The sequence below is a fragment of the Bos grunniens genome, chromosome 23 (genome assembly GCF_055505025.1).
Source record: "Bos grunniens cultivar Pamir isolate PY7600 chromosome 23, Bosgru_T2T1.0, whole genome shotgun sequence".
Taxonomy (NCBI): domain Eukaryota; kingdom Metazoa; phylum Chordata; class Mammalia; order Artiodactyla; family Bovidae; genus Bos; species Bos grunniens.
In genome coordinates, this window is record NC_141187.1 from 36,222,409 (window position 1) to 36,247,462 (window position 25,054).

The following is a 25,054-nucleotide window of genomic DNA, read 5'->3' on the forward strand; positions in this document are numbered from 1 at the left end:
ATGTTGGTCTACTGGTACTTTATCTAAGAACTCAGTAATTAACTCATATTTCAAATAGGAACATGTATAGGAGGGGGTGGATTGCTCAATGACTTATAACCAAGGAAGACCCTGGAGACACTCTTATATTGTTGGGAAATCCATCAAGGAGTTTGCCATCTCAGAACTTCCACCTGGGGCTACTGGTCCTCATTCAGCTTCCTTAGTCCTTGGCTTCCTATCAGCACCACAGAGCATTCAGTATGGATGAGGCATTGGGTTACTTTAGTCAAGTCAGTCTCCTCATTGGGTACCATGGTCTAAATGCTTGTGTTCTCCCAAAATTCATATGTTGAAAACCTAATCACCAAGTGACGATTTTAGGAGGTGGGACCATTGGAAAATGATTAGGTCATGAGGGCAGAGGCCACATGAGGGGACTAGGGCTCTTGTGAAAGAGGCCTGAAATACTTGCTCATCCCTTCTATTTAGGGATATGTCCTGGAAGAGGCCCTCACTCAACCATGCTGGTACCCTGATCTTGGACTTCTAGCCTCCAGAACTGTGATAAATAACGTGGTTTATAAACCACCCAACCTCTGGCATTTTGTAACAGCATCCTGCATGCACTAAAACACTGGACATGATTAAATGGGGGAAAAAATCTGTGTCTCTCTTGCTGTCTCGCATACAGGGTTATCATTACCATCTTTCTAAATTAAGGAAACCTGGTTTATATTGCTACCATTGCATCGAGTTTTATAAGTTTAGATAAGTGACTTAATCATTCTTGGATTTACCTATATATCCTTAATATGAGAGGATTTTCTAGATAATTTCCAAGGTTTCTTCCTTTTCTGAATATCCAGTGAATCTCACTGGTTATTATCTGGAATAAAAAAAAAAAAAACAAAAAAAAAACCCTTTCACATACCAAAAGTAATGGCTGAAATATCTATAATATGATATGAAAAGTATTGAAATTCTTGTTTTTCTTCTTTTTTCAGGTTTTTAAAATATGATTTCCAGATAAAATGGGAAGATTTTTAAAGTATACATTACAATTTAAATAGGTATACATGATTAATGGAGTCCCTCATTAATTTAATTACCATGTCTATTAATATCGCCTCACATATTTATTTTTCAAGATATTTTTGGTGAGAACTTTTAAGTTTAACTCTCTTACATGTGTGCTAACTGACTTCAGTCATGTCCAACTCTTTGTGACCCCATGGACTATATAGCCTGCTAGGCTCCTCTGTCCATGGGGATTCTCCAGGAAAGAATACTAGAGTGGGTTGCCATGCCCTCCTCCAGGGGATCTTCCTGACCCAGGGATTCAACCCACATCTCTTATGCATCCTGCACTGACAGGAGGGGTCTTTACCACTAAGACCACCTGGGAAGCCCCACAAATGTCAATAACACTTTACAAACCTTAGTCACCATGTTACACATTAGATCCTCAGACCTTATTCATCATCTTACAGCTTAAAGTTTGTGCACTTTGACCAAATTCATTCTTAAATCATTGATTTCTCAGCACTTACTTTTACATGACCTGTGACACATTCTTGTATTTATGATTTTGGAGTCAGGGAAAAAGATGTCTCCCTCCTGTTGTAAGCAGTTTAGCATTAGATCTTTGAGGGACCATCTTTAATTAGCAGCTCTATAGCCACCCCTATCATTGTCAGAAATCAAGAAGATTTAAACAGATAAGGAAAATAAAGAAATCTGGCTTCCCTGGTGACTCAAAATGTATAGAATCTACCTGCCAAGTGGGAGACCTGGGTTGCACCCCTGGGGTAGGGAAGATCCACGCAGAAGGGAATGGTTACCCACTTTAGAATTCTTGTCTGAATAAGCCTTTGGACAGAGAAATCTTGTAGGCTACAGTCCATGGGGATCACAAAAAGTCAGACATGCCTGAGCGACTAACACACAATGAATTTTAAGGATTTGGAAGTTGTATCAGAGCTAAGGATAGCTTAAAAGGAAAAGCAAAACTCTTTGAGACAGGCAAGAACATAGATTCACAAACACTTATAAGCCAACAGGGCAAAGGAAGAGAATGGATATTGCAGTCTCTAAAGAGTCTTGTACATAGCTGCAGCTAAAAGTGAGGTTCTCTGACCAGAGCTCTGGGCTTTAGTGGAGAAATTTGGCCACTTCCCAGCAAGAAAGGAGTCAGAGGAAAGAATCAATCCATTAATTTTTCTCCACTGACTCATGAAACTCTTTTGTCCACCTCTAGCCAAACTCAAGTAGAAGTTAGAGGCAAAGAGAGCTAGAGGGATGAAGTCTGGTCTTCTCAGCCTCCAAAGGTTCATAACATAATAGAAAATGATCAACAGGTTTCCCCAGTTCAGTTCAGTTCAGTCGCTCAGTCGTGTCTGACTGTTTACCAGCCCATGAATGGCAGAGCGCCAGGCCTCCCTGTCCATCACCAACTCCCGGAGTTCACTTAAACTCATGTCCATCGAGTCGGTGATGCCATCCTGCCATCTCATCCTCTGTCTTTCCCTTCTCCTCCTGCCCCCAATCCCTCCCAGCATCAGAGTCTTTTCCAATGAGTCAACTCTTTGCATGAGGTGGTCAAACTATTAGAGTTTCAGCTTTAGCATCATTCCTTCCAAAGAACACCCAGGACTGATCTCCTTTAGAATGGACTAGTTGGATCTCCTGGAGAAGGCAATGGCAAGCCACTCCAGTACTCTTGCCTGGAAAATCCCATGGAAGGAGGAGCCTGGTAGGCTGCAGTCCATGGGGTCGCTACGAGTTGGACATGACTGAAAGACTTCACAGCATCATCTTCCAGGGTTTGAAATAGCTCAACTGGAGTTCCATCACCTCCACTAGCTTTGTTCATAGTGATGCTTTCTAAGGCCCACTTGACTTCACATTCCAGGATATCTGGCTCTAGGTCAGTGATCACACCATCGTGATTATCTTGTTCGTGAAGATCTTTTTTGTACAGTTCTTCTGTGTATTCTTGCCACCTCTTCTTAATATCTTCTGCTTCTGTTAGGTCCATACCATTTCTGTCCTTTATTGAGCCCATCTTTGCATGAAATGTTCCCTTGGTATCTCTGATTTTCTTGAAGACATCTCTAGTCTTTCCCATTCTGTTGTTTTCCTCTATTTCTTTGCATTGATTGCTGAGGAAGTCTTTCTTATCTCTTCTTGCTATTCTTTGGAACTCTGCATTCAGATGCTTATATTTTTCCTTTTTCTCCTTTCCTTTTCACTTCTCTTCTTTTCACAAAAATTTGTAAGGCCTCACAAGACAGCCATTTTGCTTTTTTGCATTTCTTTTCCATGGAGATGGTCTTGATCCCAGTCTCCTGTACAATGTCATGAACCTCATTTCATAGTTCATCAGGCACTCTATCTATCAGATCTAGTCCCCTAAATCTAGTTCTCACTTCCACTGTATAATCATAAGGGATTTGATTTAGGTCATACCTGAAAAGTCTAGTGGTTTTCCCTACTTTCTTCAATTTCAGTCTGAATTTGGCAATAAGGAGTTTATGATCTGAGCCACAGTCAGCTCCGGGTCTCGTTTTTGCTGATTGTATATAGCTTCTCTATCTTCGGCTGCAAAAAGTATAATCAATCTGATTTCGGTGTTGACCATCCAGTGATGTCCATGTGTAGAGTCTTCTCTTGTGTTGTTGGAAAAGTGTGTTTCCTATGACCAGTGCATTCTCTTGGCAATACTCTATTAGCCAGGGTTCTCCAGGGGCATTTAAAGAATATCAAACACACCCACCATTTCTATATAGTAGCTATGTTTTCTTTATCTTATGAATCTAGTTGTAGTTATTTTTGCTAGAAATTTAGGATGACTGGGTAGGGTTAACTTTAATGGGAGAAGTCAGTTTCTGATTTGACCTAGAGTATTTGTCGCTGTATTTCTGGTATCATAATATTATTACTGGGCCCCTAACTGACTGTATCCTTGGTTCACTTAAACCCTTTGAAGAGATAAGTAATGTGACCAGACTTAGGTAGGGACCAGAAACTATCAAGAGATGTTTTTATACATTGTTGAATTCATTTGGTTGATTTGTATGTGTGAGAGTGAAAACTTTTAATTCCAAATTTGTGATAGATGTTAGTCTGAAATTTCCTTTTTGTACTGCCTTTGTCTGATTTTCATACAGAGCGATATCAGCCCCATCTAATTAGTTGGGAATGGTTTCCTACCCTTTAATTTTTTTAAAGAGGTTATGTCAAACTGATCTTAATTTTTAAAATATAGGTGGGATGATTTGGGAGAATGGCATTGAAACATGTATAATATCATATATGAAATGAGTCACCAGTCCAGGTTCAATGCATGATACTGGATGCTTGGGGCTGGTGCACTGGGACGACCCAGAGGGATGGTATGGGGAGGGAGGAGGGAGGAGGGTTCAGGATGGGGAACACATGTATACCTGTGGTGGGTTCATGTTGATATATGGCAAAACCAATACAATATTGTAAAGTTAAAAATACCTGTGATGGATTCATTTTGATATTTGGCAAAACTAATACAATTATGTAAAGTTTAAAAATAAAATAAAATTAAAAAAAATAAAATAAATTAAAAAAAATGAAAAAAAAATTCTCTGGTCAAACTATCTTGGATTGATGATTTCTTTTACAAAAGTTTTATGTCACAGTTTCAATCTCATTAAAGTTTATAGGAGTATTCAGATGATGTATCTATTTTTGCTTCAAGTATATTGAGATTATGTTGTTTGGTATATACATATTTAGTATTATTATGTATCCTGCTGCATTGACTCTTTTTTCCTTATATAATGTCCTTGTATTCCTTTGTCCTTAGATATTTCCTTTGTTCTAAAGTCTACTTTATCTAATATTAACACATGTTTTTATCCTTTTATTTTCCAAATATCCATGTGATTATTGAGTTTCTTGGTCTTTCCTGGTGGCTCAGACAATAAGGAATCCACTTGCCTTGTGAAGACCTGGATTCAATCCCTGGGTTGGGAAGATGCCCTGGAGGAGGACATGGGAATCCGTATTCTTACCTGGAGAATTCCATGGACAGAGGAACCTGGTGAGCTACATTCCACGGATCACAAAGAGTCAGGCATAGCTTAGCAACTAAACCACCACCTGGTGTTCCTTCACATGTATTCCTTGGGAGGAACAGCCCTACTCAGGCTGCCTTCTGAGGCTAGGCTGGAGGTAGGAATGCTGGGCCTGGCTTGTCCTCTCTTAGGTGCTGCTGTGTTGCTCTTCCATTCTTCAGGCCCTAATCTAGTTCACCTTCTTCTTGCCAAATACACAAGGTCTCTTTTAGTGGTCTCTTCTTATTTCCAGAACAAACAGAGGAGTTGGCACAAAGAGATCAAGGTCATCTTCTCTGAACCAGAAGCCTAAGATGTGTTTTATAACTTAGGAAAGAGATTTTATGGAGGGAAGTTGAGGAGGAAAGTGGAAAGGGGTCCACAGCAGACTGGAGATAAAAGTCATGGAGTCCCCTTCTTTAGAAATCATCAGAAGCTGAGAAAGTATCTTTTCTAGGTTATATATATATTCAGCTCTGAGGGAGTACACTTTCTGTTTCAGCAAACTGTGAGTCTTCTGTATTTTTTCATTAATTTTCTTTACAAATGCATATATATATATATATATATATATATATCCATACGACATTTTATTTATTCTTCTAGGCCATTTCAGTTCAGTTCTGATCAGTCGCTTAGTCTAGTCTGACTCTTTGTGACCCCATGAACTGCAGCACGCCAGGCCTCCCTGTCCATTACCAACTCTCGGAGTTCACCTAAACCCATGTCCGTTGAGTTGGTGACGCCATTCATCTCATCCTCTGTCATCCCCTTCTCCTCATGCCCTCAATCTTTCCCAGCACCAGGGTCTTTTCAAATGAGTCAGCTCTTCGCATCAGGTGGCCAAAGTATTGAAGTTTCAGCTTCAACATCAGTCCTTCCAATGAACACCCAGGACTGATCTCCTTTAGGATGGACTGGTTGGATCTCCTTGCAGTCCAAGGGACTCAAGAGTCTTTTCCAAAACCACAGTTCAAGAGCATCAATTCTTCGGTGCTCAGCTTTCTTTGTAGTCCAACTCTCACATCCATACATGACCACTGGAAAAAGCATAGCCTTGACTAGACAGACATTTTTGACAAAGAAATGTCTCTGCTTTTTACTAGGTTGGTCATAACTTTCTTTTCAAGGAGTAAGCATCTTTTATTTCATGGCTGCAATCACCATCTGCAGTGATTTTGGAGCCCAGAAAAATAAAGTCAGCCACTGTTTCCACTGTTTCCACTGTTTCCCCATCTATTTGCCATGAAGTGATGGGACCAGATGCCATGATCTTACTTTTCTGAATGTTGAGCTTAAGCCAACTTTTTTCACCAGGCCATTTTTTTCAGGGTCATTGCTCTGCTTTTATTATGATTTGAGATTTAAATCCTGAAAAAAAGAAATCTATTGTAGAGTTTGGATTATTTACCAGTAGATGAATTGATGGAATAACAAAACAATTAAAGAGGATTCCTTAATTGAGCTCACAATATTTTATGTATGCATATGAAGAGAGTTATTGACATATAATTTTATTCTTGACCCCTTGTGGTATTCTGAGAACTTTGATTGAAGGTATATATAAAAGAAATTACTTTATTATGATAGTTAAACTACTGGTATAATTATGTGTGTACATTCAGAATCCATTAGTCCAGTGGCCATAAAGATGAGTATCCTCATCCCCCGGGGAAGAAAATGTTAGCATTTCCATTTCCATTTATTTTTATCTCACTGTCATTTAATTTGTATTTTGTGTATATTTTTAAATGTCATAATATATTAGAATGGCAGCACATATATAAAATATTTTTACATAATATAATTAGGTCACTGACAGTGTGTTGTAAAATGGAAAGTAATTTGGGGATTAGTTCTTCAGGAAACAGAAAATTATCAAAATTTGCTGCATAAAATGTTACTTAATTTGGGGGAGTTTACCAACAATTTTTTATGAAACCAGTTCAACTGAAGAGAGGCAGAATGTTCAGAACATCCATGTTTGCATGAGTTTACACAGAGCCTCAGAGATGGAAACATTTTTGCAGTTGGGTAGAAGACCAAGAGACCTGCCTGGACAGGGGAAAACCTGAATCTTGAATGAAAGAGAGCATGTTTGCTCCCCTCAGTGTGGTCTAAGTTGTTTTTCTTTAAATCACCTCCCTTTCTTCACCTTTATTCCCTAAACCCCATCCTCTGCTTTACTAGTTCTTTTCCCAGTGTACAGATTTCCTGTTAAGATACCATATAATGTACTTGGATTCATGTTTATTGCAGATTATCTGTTTTCCACCAGCTGTAATATTAGTTCCATGAGGACAAGTGTCTGCCTGCTTTTTTTTATTGATGTGAACTAAGCACCTATACGGAGAAGGCAATGGCACCCCACTCCAGTACTTTAGCCTGGAAAATCCCATGGACAGAGGAGCCTGGTAGGCTGCAGGCCATGGGGTCCCTAGAGTCGGACACGACTGAGCGACTTCACTTTTCACTTTCATGCATTGGAGAAGGAAATGGCAACCGACTCCAGTGTTCTTGCCTGGAGAATCCCACGGATGGGGAAGCCTGGTGGGATGCTGCCTATGGGGTCGCACAGAGTCGGACACGACTGAAGCGACTTAGCAGCAGCAGCAGCAAGCACCTATAAGAGTTTCTGAGTCAAGGAGAAATTAAGTCATTGATCAATTGGTTAAATCAATAGCAGAGTACTGGGCAGGCCTATAGATTTCAAAATTTTTTGGTTTTGATTAGCTATTGTAAATAAGCTGTTCTGCAGTTAATGTTATAGGTTAAGAAACGTTTTTTTTCTTTTATCAGCATAAACATAAACTACATTTGAAGATAAGGTTTTAGATCCAACATGATAACTAAAATGCAGGTTTAAAAAATATATATATACTAGTTGATTTGTTTTCTTTATCCAAAATATAATTTTATTTCTTTTCAAAAACATTTCCTTACCTAGGTGTGTCTATATATATGTTTATACATATAAATAAAATTCCATCTCGTCAAAGCTCTGGTTTTTGAGTAGTCAGTATGGATGTGAGAGCTGGACCATAAGGAAACTGAGCACCGAGGAACTGATGTTTTTGAACTGTGGTGTTGGAGAAGACTCTTGAGAGTCCCTTGGACTGCAAGGAGATCAATCAGGTCAATACTAAAGGAAATCAGCCCTGAATATCCATTGAAAGGACTGATACTGAAGCTGAAGCTCCAATACTTTTTCCACCTGATACAAAAAACTGATTCATTGGAAAAGACCCTGATGCTAGGAAAGACTGATGGCAGGAGGAGAAGGAGATGGCAGAGGATGAGATGGTTGGATGGCATCACCGAGTCAATGGACATGAGTTTGAGCAAGCTCCAGGAGATGGTGGAGGACAAGGGGAGCCTGATGTGCTGCAGTCCATGGGGTCTCAAAGAGTTGGATATGACTGAGTGACTGAACTTAACTGAAGGTATGCATTTGTGTTATGTATATAACATAATGATTATATGATCATTATACATAGGTCACATTGACAATAATGTTTCAGGTTAGTTTCAGGCATTAAGCTGGTTTTAGAAAAGGCAGAGGAACCAGAGATCAAATTGCCAACATCCGCTGGATCATGGAAAAAGCAAGAGAGTTCCAGAAAAACATCTATTTCTGCTTTATTGACTATGCCAAAGACTTTGACTGTGTGGATCACAAACAACTGTGGAAAATTCTGAAAGAGATGGGAATACCAGACCACCTGATCTGCCTCTTGAGAAATCTGTATGCAGGTCAGGAAGCAACAGTTAGAACTGGACATGGAACAACAGACTGGTTCCAAATAGGAAAAGGAGTACGTCAAGGCTGTATATTTAACTTATTTAATTTATATGCAGAGTACATCATGAGAAACGCTGGACTGGAAGAATCACAAGCTGGAATCAAGATTGCCAGGAGAAATATCAATAACCTCAGATATGCAGATGACACCACCCTTATGGCAGAAAGTGAAGAGGAACTCAAAAGCCTCTTGATGAAAGTGAAAGTGGAAAGTGAAAAAGTTGGCTTAAAGCTCAACATTCAGAAAATGAAAATCATGGCTTCTTGTCCCATCACTTCATGGGAAATAGATGGGGAAACAGTGGAAACAGTGTCAGACTTTATTTTTCTGGGCTCCAAAATCACTGCAGATGGTGACTGCAGCCATGAAATTAAAAGACGCTTACTCCTTGGAAGGAAAGTTATGACCAACCTAGATAGCATATTCAAAAGCAGAGACATTACTTTGCCAACAAAGGTCTGTCTAGTCAAGGCTATGGTTTTTCCTGTGGTCATATATGGATATGAGAGTTGGACTGTGAAGAAGGCTGAGCGCCGAAGAATTGATGCTTTTGAACTGTGGTGTTGGAGAAGACTCTTGAGAGTCCCTTGGACTGCAAGGAGGTCCAACCAGTCCATTCTAGAGGACATCAGCCCTGGCATTTCTTTGGAAGGAATGATGCTAAAGCTGAAACTCCAGTATGTTGGCCACCTCATGCGAAGAGTTGACTCATTGGAAAAGACTCTGATGCTGGGAGGGATTTGGGATAAGAGGAGAAGGGGACGACAGAGGATGAAATGGCTGGATGACATCACTGACTCGATGGATGTGAGTCTCAGTGAACTCCAGGATTTGGTGATGGACAGGGAGGCCTGGCGTGATGCGATTCATGGGGTCGCGAAGAGTCGGACACAACTGAGCTACTGATCTGATCTGATCATTATACGTAGATAATATTGACATACAATGTTATTTTCGGTTCAGGTATAGAACATAATTATTTGATATATATATTGCAAAAGGATCACCTCAGTACGTCTGGTGAATATCTGTAACTAGAAATAGTTACAATTTTCTTCTTGCAATGAGAACTTTTAAGATCTCTTGCTGTTGCTGCTAAGTCACTTCAGTCGTGTCCGACTTTGTGTGACCCCATAGACGGCAGCCCACCAGGCTCCCCCGTCCCTGGGATTCTCCAGGCAAGAACTCTTAACAATGTTCAAATAGCCAATAAGCATATTTCCTTTTTGACTTAGTGCAGTTAAATACGAAATTGGCTAGAGTCTTAAAATCAAAGAATTATGTTGCAACAGTTGAGTTGAATCAGGTTTCTCAGTGCCAACTCATGTAGAGCTTTCTTGAAAAATCCATCCCTCATTAGGCCCACCTGGCTCCCATCACACATGGTATGGTGTGCTGGCATAGATCGGTGTTTAAGGCTTGTGCTATCTTTTCCACTTGTCCATGCATTTCTTTCTCCACATCTTTCAGTGCTTCATCTGTCTTCTGTCTTCACTGTCCAAACAGGTTGTAATAATGGCAGAAGACATCTAAGTAGCTAGACTAGCAATTGCTGCCCACTGGGCATTTTGGAAAGAGGCTGGGAAGGAGTCCTTCCAGTTTTAGAGTTTTACGTTCAGAGGATTAGAAAACTTTCCAGTTTGAAGTGTCCATCAATACAAATATATCTCAGGAGTGAACACTGTTTAATTATTTATTTGATTAGTGATTAGCTGATCATCTGCTGAGAGTAAGGTAATGAAGCGTTAGTAAACAAGGGAGGATTCAGGCAAAAGGATGAGAACCTCTTGGAGAAAGTGGGCACATGATTAAGGAGACCATTACCTCTATTTGGTTTAGGTTTTAGGTTCTGTTTAGGCTGGCTCTGTAAAGGTATGGGTTGTTTCCATTTGATTTCTATTCATCCTCTATGCTTTACAATGTATGTCTTATTTAAGTGTTGAAAGTGACTAGTGACTTACTGCTTGTTATCACTGGGTGGTCCTGCTTTGGTTCTGGTATTCCAGAGTGTCTAGCAAAGCTTCATAGTGTGCTTATTTCTACCATTTGCTCAGAACCTTAACATTCTTTTTTGGTGATTCCTGGTACTAAGATGATGAAATACAGGAAAATAGAGCTAAGACAATTTTGGATAAAACCTTAGTTTATCTCCTCCCTTCTCTCGAACTTTTCAGTCATTGATAGACTCAACTAGTCCCATATTGCTGGATGTCTTTTTTGACTCTTATGTCTGCTTCATCCCTTCCATGTGGTCAAGGTCTCTTTCATTTCCTGTATCTCTCACATCCATTGCGTCTTTTCACTTGGCAGAGCCCTCTTTGATTTTTAGTGTCATAATATTCCCAGCTCTTTCTGGTCTCTTTCTTTTTCTCTACCAGCCCCAACGGCCACAACTCCTCAATCCACATTAAAGTTTCTCTTTTCTAATTCGGAACATTTTGCTCTCTTGGACTTAATGTTCTTGGTTTCCTGTTGCTTTGTAGAATAAAGACAAACTCTCCTAATTGGCATATATGATTCTCCCTAACACATAAAAATGCATACAAGTATTTCTCCATTCTAACCCTACAATAATATATACAGTATATCATGGGAGCATAATCATGAGAGATACAAATGTATGGTAAAAAATGAACATTTCTTGTGTTTTTGTCAGACTTGATTATTCACTGATACCTTTTAAGGCTATATGTATTAATATATCAGTTGCCTTGATCTAGGATGTCAGAGATCCTTACTTCATAAGATGATCCTAAATGAATTGACAGATATACTGTTTTCCTATTTTTCCACATCAATATCCCATCAACCTTTCAAAACTCCATCATAAAGCCATCCCATCTGCGTCACTCCTATGCCACACTCAGATGGCTCCTAGCTTTACTTCAATCCAGTGTAGCACCATGTTGGCATCACATCTTATTCTTCACTCTACCATGCAATAAAGCAATTTGTGTGTTTATATTACCCTTTCCATCTCCACAAGTGTGGGCCTGCTTCTGGAAAATAGAGACTTTTTTAAACCTCAGTTAAGTCTCACTGTATCCATGACATGTGACTTACTAATCTATAAGATCAGTGAACTTCAGTTCTTCATTTGTTTGTTTCCATTCGGAAACCACTGCTACTATTCTTGATATAGCAGGGCCATTTCTTCAAATGTAATCTTATATGGAAATCTGTAAAAGAGAGAAAAATTGATGCTTTCTGGATGGCAAGGGAATGATTGTTAAATCCTGTCCAAATATCCCTTCTTTGGCTATTCCTGACTGACTCTATAGAATATCTATGGCTCTGTTCAATATTGTCTGAAATCTACATTATTCACTTTATATGTCACAGTCAGCAAGTGGAGCACTCTCAGTGTTACCACCTCTGGGCTTGATGTAAAGTCCTAAATTTATGCTTGAAATAAATTTTATAACAGACAAATACATGAAGATGTGCGTGGTCTCTTGGTGAGTATAGGTTTCCTCAAATTGCATTGTCCCCTTTATTGCTGATTTTTCCCTCTAATAAATACCATGCTCTCTGTTGGAAAGGTCTAGACATTGAAGGAAAGAAAGTTAAGCAAGTAACAAAATAGAATTAGGTGTTTCGGGCAGTAAATGACTTAGAAAGTGCTTACAGAATTTTTTCATGGTCTTTTACCTTTGAAAGAAGAAAGTGAAAGTACAAGAAAGCTGACACTTTACATTCATGAAGGAGCCAAAGGAGGGATTGATAGTTTGCTTTGGGAGAGGGTATTCTGTCATAATTCTAAAGGTTTGGGTCATCCGAGGTAGAGGCAGGGGCAGGAATCAGGCAAGAATAACCCTGCCTATGAGGGAAGAGGTTGGTTTTGCTGGACAGTGTTCCTGTATGTGGGTGAAAGGTGTCTTTGCCTAAAAGAAGATAATTTGGCTGGATTCTGCCCTGAAGAGTTGCCAAGCTTTGTTCTCTCTAGAACTATGACCTTTAGTAACAACAAACGGATACTTCTAATATAAAGGACAATTTCAGAAAAAATAGGAGAGAAGAGAAAATGGAAATAAAAGAGAATATGAGATATTTGCTCTTAGGATATTAAAGAAGCATATATATTTGGGTCCTTAAAAATAAAGTGTTCTCACAGCACTTCATCCTTCACTACCCAAGTCCTTGACTCACTTTCCCTTTGCTGCTTTTCCTTCCTTCTGTCTTTCTCTTCCTTCTCTCTTATTCATCCCCCTTTCCCTTCTACTTTTTGATTTCCCATTTTCTGTATCAGGAATTACTGCTAAAGCCCTAAAGATGCTGTAAAACCAGACCAGGTACATCACTGAATTCTTAGGAGAGACAGTCAGAGATCGGCCCTCATCCCAGGTTGTTTGGAGGCTGTTGAACAAGCTAAGCAACCCTAATCCAGTCACACTGCTCCAGTCTCAGTAGAGACTCAGTTTATTTGGAGGATTTTATATTTCTGGAACTACTAGGTGAAATAATTAATGACTAGGATGGTTACTCTAAAAGGAAGAGAGAACGGTATCTCACTTATCAGATAAATGTGTTTTTAAATCCAGCTTTCTGATCTACTCTGTGTCTATGTGACCATTTGGACAATTGTCCAGAGGCCACAGGCGTTGGACAGATGCACACCAGTATTTCTGCCATTCAATTGTTCAGAGTGTTTATGATACATGGGTTTCCTGTGGGTCAGCTAGTAGGCAGCTCACTGTGGGCTGCTTAATTTTCTCCAGATGATGCTTGCAGATTCAGGGAAACAGAGAGGCTGTGGTGACTACTGCAGGTGGGGAGCTGTGGTTCCAGAACCTTTCCCCTTATTAAAAAGGAAACTATGAATTTGGGGATCCCCAACTTCTGAATGTCCTGGAAAATCACAAGGATACCCCACAAGGGAAACACTTGTCAGTCAGGGGGAATTTCAGATCAGTCTGCCTGGATCAAGAAAAGGCTTCAACAGCACCATGTAAGTCAGTGATATCAGAACTTTCCCATCTCGTTACCATTTCCCCTGATCCAACCTGGCCCAAGGAATGAAGATCCAGAGAGGGCGAGAGAAGGGACCTTGCAGAAATGGACATATCTGCATTTCGTGGTAGGTTCCCTGGGCCTCAGCAGGGGAGAGGGAAACACTGAATAGGCTGAATATGAGATGGAGCTGACACTTGACTGACCTGGACTTGTGAAACCCAGAGTGAATATGGAATGGCTGCATGGTGATGCAGGAAATGAGGATGCAGTGGAGTGTGGGTGACGACAGCCACTGCAAGAGGATGAGCCAGTTCACCTTTGTATCTGCTATGGTCTCAGCCTTTGTATCCCCCAGAAATTTCATATGATGAAATCCTGATTCTCATGGTTATGACATCCATAGGTGGGGCCTTTGTGAGATGATGGAGTTGTAAGGATGAAGCCTCTTCAATGAGATGAATGCTTTTATATATAAGAGACCCACAGAGCTCCCAAGCCCTCCCCCGTGTGAGGATATAGTAAGAAGTATGTGACCAGACAGGACCCTGCATGACCACGCTGTGGAAACCCATTTCCATTGTTTTTAAGCCTGAGATATATATATATATATATATTTTTTTTTTATAGCAACCCAGAAGGACTAAGACAGCATCCTAACAATCTTTAGACAGTTCAGTAAACCTCATGCTATTTATACAAAGGTGCAAAGCATTTATCTTGTCTGGTGTAACACTGTGATAGTTGGCTGAAAGTCGTGCCTGGCTTTCATAAAGAATCCTGAGAATTCAGCCTTCTTGGTAGCATGACCAGAACCACGAACAATTGTCTAATTCTTTGATTCTAATAACTTGACTCAGAAAATTGGCTGTGATTCTCACATAATCTCTTAATGGTCTTCGTTGTAATGCCAGCTTCTGCTATTTGTGACTAATTTTAATAGGAGCTTCGTTCTTTCAATTGTAGGTGTGGATTTTCTTTTGATTTTCTATTAAATGAAGATAAGAAATGTTAACAAATTGCCCTCTTAGATTTTGACATCTCTACAGAGTCTGTGTTTATTTTTTTTAGAGGAGACCCATTTCACAGAGCATGCATTAAAAAACTATAAATTTCTAAGAAGCTTGCTATGGGATAGAACATTACCACCACCTCAGAGCTGGATGGGATGCTTTGGATTTAGCACGTGTTGTTGATTCGGCACAACATGATCTTGGTGTACATGTCAACTTTATGTGAATCCCTCTGCAGGCACTTGAACAGGTTATAAAATGCAGAATGACGAATATCTTCATCGCTGGACACCAGGGATGGAAGTTCTGACCAGACTATTTCACCCTCGGTCAGCCGCCTTACTGGAAAAATAATCTGAATACCCAAAAGATAGTGACTTCTTATGTGTTTTATTAATATTTGCTCATTTTTTTTTTGGCTTCTAATTATCAAAATAAGATTTGGGGAAGATATACGAATATAAAACTCTCTAGATATGGATTTTGGAGCCAGCCTATGAGAAAACTATTAGGAATCTAAAAAGTAGAAACAGAACTCAAGTTTAGTTTTAACTTTCTCTTTTCTTCCTTCCCACTCTCATCCTTTGATTTGATGAGAACAGAGAAAGAAGACAAGTGGAATTTCAATAGCAGATGTCCTGGGTTTCTTTGAAGAAAATGCTGATCTTGGAAATTCTGTACTTTAGTTCTCTTACTCTTGAAAATATTTCAACCACCAGTGCCCAGGAAGAGGCAAGCTTTCGGTGGAATTGTGTGCAATGCAGGGAAGGCTGCACATGTCAAAAATTGCAGTGAAATTCTGATTCCTTTACAGTAGAATCTATCACTATGAATGACTAGGCTCCTGCTTTATATAGTAGCAGTCTAGAATATAGAAGTCATAAATTTTTTTCTTACAAAATGAGATATTTCAAAACACCTTACACATTACAGAAGTCACCTCTTTCATTCATGAACAAAGCAAGAAAGCCCTCTGCAGGACACTCACCTGGCTGAATTGCCTCTCTATGAATTCTTGAAGTTCTTGTACTTTTTTCAAATTTTGTCTGGCACTTGATAGGATAGTATCTGAGACTTCTTTCATATTCTGCAGCTCTGTGACTAGATGATACAGAGGTCTTTTCCAGGAGTACAGTAACATGATTATCCACTTACTCAGGTCTTCATTCTAAGCAACCAGAAGAAACAGTCTCATTAAAATAATCATAATTCAGTGGTTTTGGTAACATGTGATCTTTGCTCAGAGCAGCTGACCTAAAAAAACTTTTGGTTATTCCTATGTGCGTGCAGAGATATTTGAAGGTAGTAAAAGTTTCAAAATGATAAAATGTAAGCTATTAGTTCACACTTTTCTGAATTATTAAAAATCTAGGTTATGCTAGGAACTAATTCTTCTGATGAGTTCTAATTTATAACATGAAGAATTTTCTTTTTCCTCTGAAATTCTACCACCACTCAGTGAGTTCTTTTATCTTTGTATATTTGCCTGAGAGAATCTAAGTTTTTACGACAAGTCAGTATGTGCTGCAGTGCCTGACCCAGGAAAGAGGGATTCCACCTGTGCCCACATCATTGACACCCAGTGATTCATTCGTATTAATGAATCAGATGAGTCACTTGTATTAATTTTTGATTGGTAATTGCTTTATGATATTATAACAAAGAGATAAGGAAGAAGACATGACATTCCTAAACAGGCTTCTCTCCTCAGCTGATCCCACATCAGCCCCCTGCTGATATCAGAAGAGTCTGTTTTGTTGACATGTGTCCGGGCAGAAAATGGCACAGTCTTGTTTTTAGTAACAGCATCAGTGGGATTCACAATGGAGGGTTTTGCCCCCTACTTCACTACTATTACCAGAATTCAGCATGAAAATCCCGGGGGCTGAAGATCTCTAGTTAATATGCTTGATTTCTTTACAGCCATGAACTGTTTTACTGGTAAAGAACAGAGAACTGAATAGGATTAAATATAGTAATGCACATAAAGTGCTGAGTAAAATGTATGGCCGTGTAGTAACTCTCAATAAACTTTAAACAATAAGCTTATTGAAAAACCCCTCCTCTTCTTACTCTTTGACCTTTTCCTTTACTTGATCACCCTCATTATTAATGAGCTTAACAGGGGAAAATAATGCTGGTATCTTTAAGAAAGTTGTAGAGAGAGAAGATAGTATTTTAAGAGGGATGCATGTGAAAATATTTTGAATAATGTTAGGATGAAGGATAATGCAGGAAATCAGAAAGGAGAGATTATAACTGTGAAAATTTGGAGCTGCCATAAATGACTGAGGCTTGATATGTAAACTGTGCTGTCCTCAGAACAGAGGCAATTGTTGCGGCCATGAGAAGTAAAGCAATGTTTATAGGCCATTGTGGGGAGACTTACAAATTAAGAATAAAAGGTGACAGAGGAGTCATTGAGAATGACGAGTGAAGGAGGTGTCAGAGAAGTAGAAGCAGAATCAGGAGAGCCTTGAAAGGCAGATGCGGGGGCTCAGGTGGTGCAGTACAGGACTCCCACGTAGGAGTCACTAGTAACAGGGAGTACTCAAAACTGGGGTGTGTTCTTATATATTCATGAATTTTGCAATCTTATATTTTACACATGGAAGTTCCCATTCATTTCCTGTTTTCATACAGAATAATAGCTGCAATCCTGTGTCTAATGCATTGGTTGAGCTAAAGTTGTCTGCATGGACATTTTATAAATCTGTTATTTATTTTGCTACTACAGATCTTTAGTCATCCCTTGATTTCGCTCATGCTTAATCAAATGCATAATATAATTTCTTTTCAATTTCTTACCATTCCTCCACCTTTTTCTGCATGTACAGTTACCATAACCTCTAATAATCTGAAGTCTGGTAACATACTTCCTGTCTCATTTGACCCAGTGAAAAACCCAGGTGAAAGACTCACGTTTATCTTTAGGGCTTGTTCTCTTTCTTCGGGAGTAGGGAGGGGATCGGTATGGCAGCTCTCGTCATTGATATCGTACTGTTTGCCCTGGGCATATTTTTCATCCTGAAAGTGATCAGGCAATTAGTTACGGTTTTTGGGCATTCAGTAGATGAACCCATTACAGGAACATTAACATGTTTGACATTCGTGTAATTTTTATAACGTGGAGCATCACAAAAATTGAAAGTCATTCTTTTCCTATTTTTCTATACATTGTCTCTATAAAAATGATTTTACATCTAACTTTTCTAAATTCAACATTTTCCCCTTGTCTATTTTATTATTCTCTTTTCTTTTCATTTTTTATTATTTGACCCAAATATAGCACTTTTGTACCAATACTTGGTGCTTCCCAGGTGATGGTAGTGGTAAAGAACATTCCTGCCAATGCAGGAGATATAACAAGACTCAGGTTTGATGCCTAGGTGAGGAGCATCCCTTGCAAGAGGGCACAGCAGCCTACTCCAGTATTCTTGCCTGGCAAATCCTATGGCCAGAGGAGCCTGTTAGGCTACAGTCAGTAGGGTTGCAAAGAGTTGGACACAACTGAAGTGACTTAGAATGCATGCATGCACCTATATTTAACCATTTAATCTCTTGTTTACTGTGGGGTAGAGCCAATATATTCCCTTACAAAGAGTTATACACTTATGACTTTGACTTATCTCTGAATCCGCACACCATAAAGCTTAGTGTTCTTCCCAGGTGCAGAATACAATGTTGTTTACGGCGACAAAATGGTACTGCAGAAAAACATGGCATAAAGCTATAGGGAATACTAAGCATGGACTGAGAATAATAAGAGTAGAAAACTCTAGCTAACACATTGATAGAGAAAAACTAATCTTTAGTGAACGTTATGAACATTTAAAGAGATTACTTGGAAGAGTTGGAAAAAAAATGGACAGTCAAAAATGGAGGATGAAGCAAAACTAGTGAGTAAAAAGAACTATGTGAATTTAATAGAAATCTTCAGCACCGCTTTTTATTAGCTGTCTGCTCTACTATGTGCTCCTTTATTGACCTAAAAGAATTAACACACAACTTTGAAATACCTTCATCAAAAAGAGAATAATTGTTTCCAATTGTAAACATTCCTTCTACTGTAGTTCTACAACTGTTCACTGAAAAACTTAAAACAATAATTTGTAGCATTAAAAAAAACTACCATTATTTGTTTTTGTGACCGGATTTCAGCTTTGTTTAACATGTTCCGTCCACCCAGTTCACTGCAGAGCAGTTCTCATTTGTTGGCTATTTACTCTGAGCCTGGAGAAGAAAGCCCAGAGACACATTGAAGGACCAGAAAATCAACATGCTTCTTTTTCCCCCAGTCCCACCTAAAAGTGCTTTGTGTCAGGTAGTATTGTGGGCTGAATGTGTGTTCTTCAAATTCATGTGTTAGAGCCCTAACTGCCAAAGTGCTGTGTTTTGAAAAGGGTTCCAACATTTTGGGACCCCATGCACTCTAGCCCACCAGACTCCTCTGTCCATGGGAGTTCTCAGGCAAGAATACTTGAGTGGCTTGCCATTCCCTTCTCCAGGGAATCTTCTAGACCCAGGGATAGAACCCAGGTCTCTCACATTGAGGGCAGATTCTTTACCATCTGAGCCACCAGCGAAGCCCATTAACATTAACCAGCTCTTAGGGTGGAACACTGATCCAATAGGTTTAGTGTCTTTATGAGGCGAAACAGCAGAGAATTTTCTCTTTTCTCTCTACATCTCTGTGTCTTTCTCTTCCCCAACCCCATTATGTGTGAGCATGCATGGAGAATCCAGCCTGGGAGGAAAGAGTTCTTACCAGAACCTCACCTTGCTGGCACTCTTATCTGGTACTTCTAGCCCCCAGAACTGTGAGGAAAGAAATTTCTGTTGTTTATTCCACTGAGTCTATTGTATTTTTTTATGGCATTCTTGGCTGACAAATACAAATCATTTATTTTGGAAATTTACAAAAGAAAATGAATGAAAGGAAATTGAAAAAGTTATTGCACTTCTTAGGAATCTTTGAGATTTCACAAAACTGATCCTTTCTTCGATTTCCACATCTTATGAGCTGATGGCTACTTTGACCTAGAGACTGTGTTATATGAAGTTTGGTTGATGCAGCCTTCTTGTTGAAAGGACAGTATAGCTCAGTCACTTATGCGAAGGTTCCATCTGGGAGCCTAGCGGGCTACAGTCCATGGGGTTGCAAAACTCAGACACGACTTAGCAACTAAACCACCACCACCATAGTACTTACAAAATCAGTGAACATTATGCTGGAATGGATGGCAATGTCGCGGGACAACATGGTAGCATTGAGAAACAGGTTTCTAAGGGATTCCAAGGGGATGTCAAACACGTCAGAACAGCAGAATGGGCATGTTCGGCCTTGGCACAGGAGCAGATTTGACATGACCAGCAGCAGAAGCAGGCAGGACCCTGATTAAATAAAAACATGAGCCGTTCTGAGATGATCTAGTCATCTGAGGTTATCAAATACATCCTGTGGTGGGAAGCCTCCTCTTTCCCTGTTCCTCTGAGCAGGAGTGGTGCTGTAGTAGCCGGGATGAGGAAGAAGGAGCACCTTCAGTGTAAATTTACATGGATGATGATATTTGCACAGATAGATAGGTGGAGAAGTAGGTTACTCCCTGTAATTTTGTATTGCTGCCAGAAGGACTTCTGTGCTCTGCAAACATTTGGAACTTAGTTCTGAGCCAGAGTGTTTAGGCCATTCTTTTAAGACAGTTTAATGTTGGGACTCTGCAACTCTGAGCAGTGAGGCCATCTAGAAGTTCATAATTTTTAGACTCTACATTGACTAATGCTTGCATTTTAGACACTGAAATGACAAGAAAAGTCCAGTTGATCTGTGTGGTTTACCATCATGCTGGGGTAAGAGTAAACACATGACTGACTGATCGCTGCTATTGACTAAAAAGAAAATACCAAGAGAAAAAGGATACTGTACTTTGGATCTGCTCGCTCACCTTAGTAACCCCATGCATGTCTATGATACTTTTCCAAAAGCTTTAAAACATCTTAAAATTTGTGTTTCATGGGAACCCTGTGAGATAGCCTTAATCTTCACTAAGATCATCAAGTTATGTTAATGAAGATGTGATGACTTGGAGAGGGCAAGTAATTTTCCCCAGGTCCCACTAGAAGCAGATGCAGGTGACTGGGCACCAGTACACTCATCTGTTCACTTCCTGATGTCACATCACACATGCCTGTGGCCCTCGGTCTGCATGTGTGTAACCAGGACCACATCAGGATCTCTGATGACTGTGCTTAAAGAGAAAAATATTTTGTCTTTGACTGCAAAACAGCAGTGACCCTAGAACATTGGTTTTATCCACTGGTTCTTCTGTCTATAAAACACTCACTGTTACAGTCTTTGACAATTATCAGTGTGGGGGCCTGGTTCTGCTGGCTAGCCTTTCTTCTAGGTACCTTGACAGCTCTTCTACTTTTATCCATCTTTAATCTTCTCGTTACGTTTGTTTCTTCAAGAAAACAGCAAATAAATCTACAAATTTAATACAAGAATATTACCTGGTCAGCACCCAAGATAATGTCATTGGCTCTGCGAATAAGGCCTGCCCTTTCCTGACTTTGACTTTTTAGGGACAAAATTTATCTGTCTGGTCAGGAGTACATCCTGACAACCCATAGGGCTTAGTTTTTGAACCACCTCCAAACATCTCCTCTTTGATAGGAGAATTAGACCTTCATGCTTCCACGATGTATTGTAATATTTGAGAAATTATTCCTGGCCCTACCTTTGGCCAACAGAAGCATAAAATCATAGGCTCTTGCAAGCATGATTTTAATATTACTTTTCCTGTGCATCCTTTGTAAGCAGAATTTAAGACTGAAGAGAGTAAGAATTGAATTTGGGCAAGAGAACTGATAAAGTAGAGATTTTATCCTCCTGAATGAGGTGGGAACATGATTCTTTTTCCAATTTACCAGAAGAGTGGTAATTTAATTAAGGATAAGTTATCAGCATTTACTAGGTTTTCTCTGCTCTTTGTTAGTTTAAAGGGGGAAGGTATATAAGAATAAAATGGTCATTTAAAAATAGGTGGTGAAAATAAAAGAAGTGGTTCTCAAAAGGAAGACATATAAGTTGGAGAAATTCGGGACTATATCTCTCATCAACTAAAGAGACTTATTGTGACAGGCAAGGAGAATAATAGCTTGTATAACATAGACATTATTGTGTGCATATACTTCTGTGTAAGTATACATGTGTTATGACTAAATATATGCTTAATTCCTTCATGAAACTTTGGACCTTATAAAATTCTATTTTATAAGAGGCAGTAAATATAGCTGCTGCTGCTAAGTCGCTTCAGTTGTGTCCGATTCTGTGTGACCCCATAGATGGCAGCTCACCAGGCTCCCCCGTCCCTGGGATTCTCCAGGCAAGAATACTGGAGTGGGTTGCCATTTCCTTCCCCAATGCATGAAAGTGAAAAGTGAAAGTGAAGTCGTTCAGTCATGTCCAACTCTTCACGGCCCCATGGACTGCAGCCTACCAGGCTCCTCCATCTGTGGGATTTTCCAGGCAAGAGTACTGGAGTGGGGTGCCATTGCCTTCTCCGAGTAAATATAGCAGAATATTCTAATTCTTAATGTAATGGATCATTTATTGGTAGATGACTAACTATATGATTTTTTTTTTCTGTTAAAATGTTATTCGTGTGATTGCTTTGGTAGCACATATATTAAATAATTGGAATAATACTGAGAAGATCAGCATGACCCCTGCCCAAGGATGATGCACAAATTTGTGAAGCCTTCCATATTTTTCCGTAACAACTTTGAGGGTTGGGATTGGAAGGAAGGTGGCAAGGGGGTTAAAGAAAGAGGGGCTATAGGTATACCTACGGCAGATTCATGTTGATGTTTGGCGGAAAGCAGTACAGTATTGTAAAGCAATTACCCTTCAATTAAACATCAAGAAATTCAATTATTAAAACTGTTATTGGGGATCATGTAACAGGTTCACATATCCATTGTATGACTAAAGAGGATCTGATTGGAAACTGATGGTGTCAATTATCATTGGTTAGTGATTCATTAACTTTATAGTTGAATGAGAAAAGTAAACTAACCAACACTATTGTCTTGATTCACTGTCATAGCAGGCTATAATCCTTGTCTGCGTTTGCTTTTAGGTGGTTTAGTGCCCAAACTGTGAAACTGAGGCTGTTCTCAGAAGCACACAGTCATGAGTCCTGACCAGGGTTTCAGTTCCAGATGCTGGAGGCTTCTCTTCGCTGGTCACTAAGGCTGAAATTTTCTCTCCTGAGCATTCTCTGGGTCTATCATGTATACAAGTCTTTATATTTTGGTTTTCTAATTTGATTCTCTTATTCTTTTGACTAGACTACCAAGTCCCTTTACAATTTATTTTTCAGACTCTTTTGTGCTTTGATTTTTCAGAAGCTCATTAGTGTATTTGCTTCCATGTCTACCTCTCTGAGTAGTTTTCAGCGTCTACATAAACTCTACCCTATTCTCTTATGTCGGGATGTTGTGGTTTAGCATCAGCATAATTTTATGAACTTCATTTTCCTTCTGGTGCAGTTTCTGCTATACAGCTTAAGCTGGTTGGCTCACATCTGGCTTGTTCGTGTTGTCTCCAAATAATTGCAGAACTCTGCTTTCTTTCTAGGCAATACTGCCCCTTGTTTTGATACCATTGCTAATTTTATATGATTTCATTTCCTGCTTCATAAGCTTTGCCTTTCTCAGTCTACTGTAACTTGAATACTATGTGCCTCTATGTCGGATTTTAAAGGTTACATATTTTAATGTATAAAAAATTAATAAGGTCTGAGGATCTAACTTTGAGCTTCATGATCTAATCGTGAGATTGAAAAAGCTCTGGGAGTTGGTTATGGACAGGGGAGCCTGTGTTGCCTCAGTCAGTGGGTCACAAAGAGTTGGACACCACCGAATGACTGACTGAACTGAAGAGAGTGGAACTTACCTGTGTTCTTCTCAAAAAGCAAAAGATAAACATGTGTGATGATGGCAATGTTACTTAATAGAAAGGGAAACTCATTTCTAACACATGTACAAATGGGGGTGGACAAGATGATGGAGGGGTAGGTGGAAGTGGGGTACACTTCTCTCCACTGATGCATCAAGAACGTCTAAAGATGCAACAGTTCTCTCAGAAGAACAGGTGAATCCTGGCAGGACTCTCTGACTACTAAGAAGGAATATCCGGATCCACACAGAACTCAGTAGGACAAGGAAAAAAGGGACAAGGCAGGGGAGGGAGAAGGAGCAGAACTAGTCAGACCAGCCTGCAACTGGGGGAGAGGGAGCTGAAGCACAGGGAAAAGATCCCTACGTCCATGGCCATCCACTGGGAAGGGGGAGGCATTTGAAGCAGTTGGGGAGAGAACTCACTAATCTGTGACAGTCTGAAAGGAGTGAGAACCACATAGACAAGCCATGCTGCAGCCTTTCATACCTTGGACAGGGTTGTAAGTCCACTGGTGTCCACAGAAGCTGGGAGCTGGAGCCATGGGGATTGTGGAATGATCCCAGGGTGAGGACTCCTGTTGACCGTGGGGAGTCAGACTAATGGGTTGGGATGGAGGAAATCTGCTGCATGGAATGCTTCTTAAGGAAAGCCATGAGGTGTAAAGGTAGGGTTCTACTGCCTGTGGAGTAGTGCTATCTCTTTCTCCATGCTGGTACCTGTAGGTTGAGCAATAGAGAAAGACTTCAGTGAGGGTGGTCCTTGAGTGCCTGATGCACTAAGCAATGGAGAATTTTGAATGCCTATATACCTGACTCTACCCTATTCCCTAGCTAAATTTTGAGTTTTAGCATCATAATGTTTTTATGAACTTACATTTCTTCTGGTAGAGCTTCTGGTTTACAAATTAAACTAATTCCTCACATCTGGTTTGTTCTTGCTGTTTCAAGAAACTTTGAGAATCTTCTTTCCCCTCAAGGCAATACTGCCTTTTAGTTTGCTACCATTGCTGACTTCCCATACTTTCACTTCTTGCCTAATATGTCTTTCTCTATTCACTATAACTTTAGTAGTATGTGTCCCTGTGTTGGTATTAATATTTATAATAAATTATTAACCTGATGCAGTTGAGAATCAAAGGACTACAGTTACAACAGTAGTAATAAATTACCCCCAAATTATAATCCATTAATGCCCCCTTTAAAAACTGATTTTCTATCTATATATTATTGAGATCTCTTAACTCATTTT

At 39.6% G+C, this 25,054-nt stretch overlaps 1 protein-coding gene and 1 non-coding gene across 2 annotated transcripts in view; one reads left to right on the top strand and one right to left on the bottom strand.

Moving 5' to 3' along the window:
• The window catches only part of LOC147347620 (placental prolactin-related protein 3-like), a 52,256-nt gene extending 27,909 nt beyond the window's left edge, over positions 1-24,347 (bottom strand). The window contains exons 1-4 of the mRNA XM_086370798.1: positions 24,293-24,347; positions 20,051-20,232; positions 17,761-17,865; positions 15,827-16,006 (exon numbers count right to left, since the gene is read on the bottom strand). Of these exons, the coding sequence (XP_086226924.1) occupies positions 15,827-16,006; positions 17,761-17,865; positions 20,051-20,232; positions 24,293-24,347 (522 nt within the window). The remainder of the gene's footprint in view (positions 1-15,826; positions 16,007-17,760; positions 17,866-20,050; positions 20,233-24,292) is intronic.
• On the top strand, positions 22,506-22,614 carry LOC147347622 (U6 spliceosomal RNA). Its single transcript, XR_015153321.1, has one exon. It is a non-coding gene; the product is annotated as a U6 spliceosomal RNA (small nuclear RNA).
• Positions 24,348-25,054: the final 707 nt, after the last annotated feature.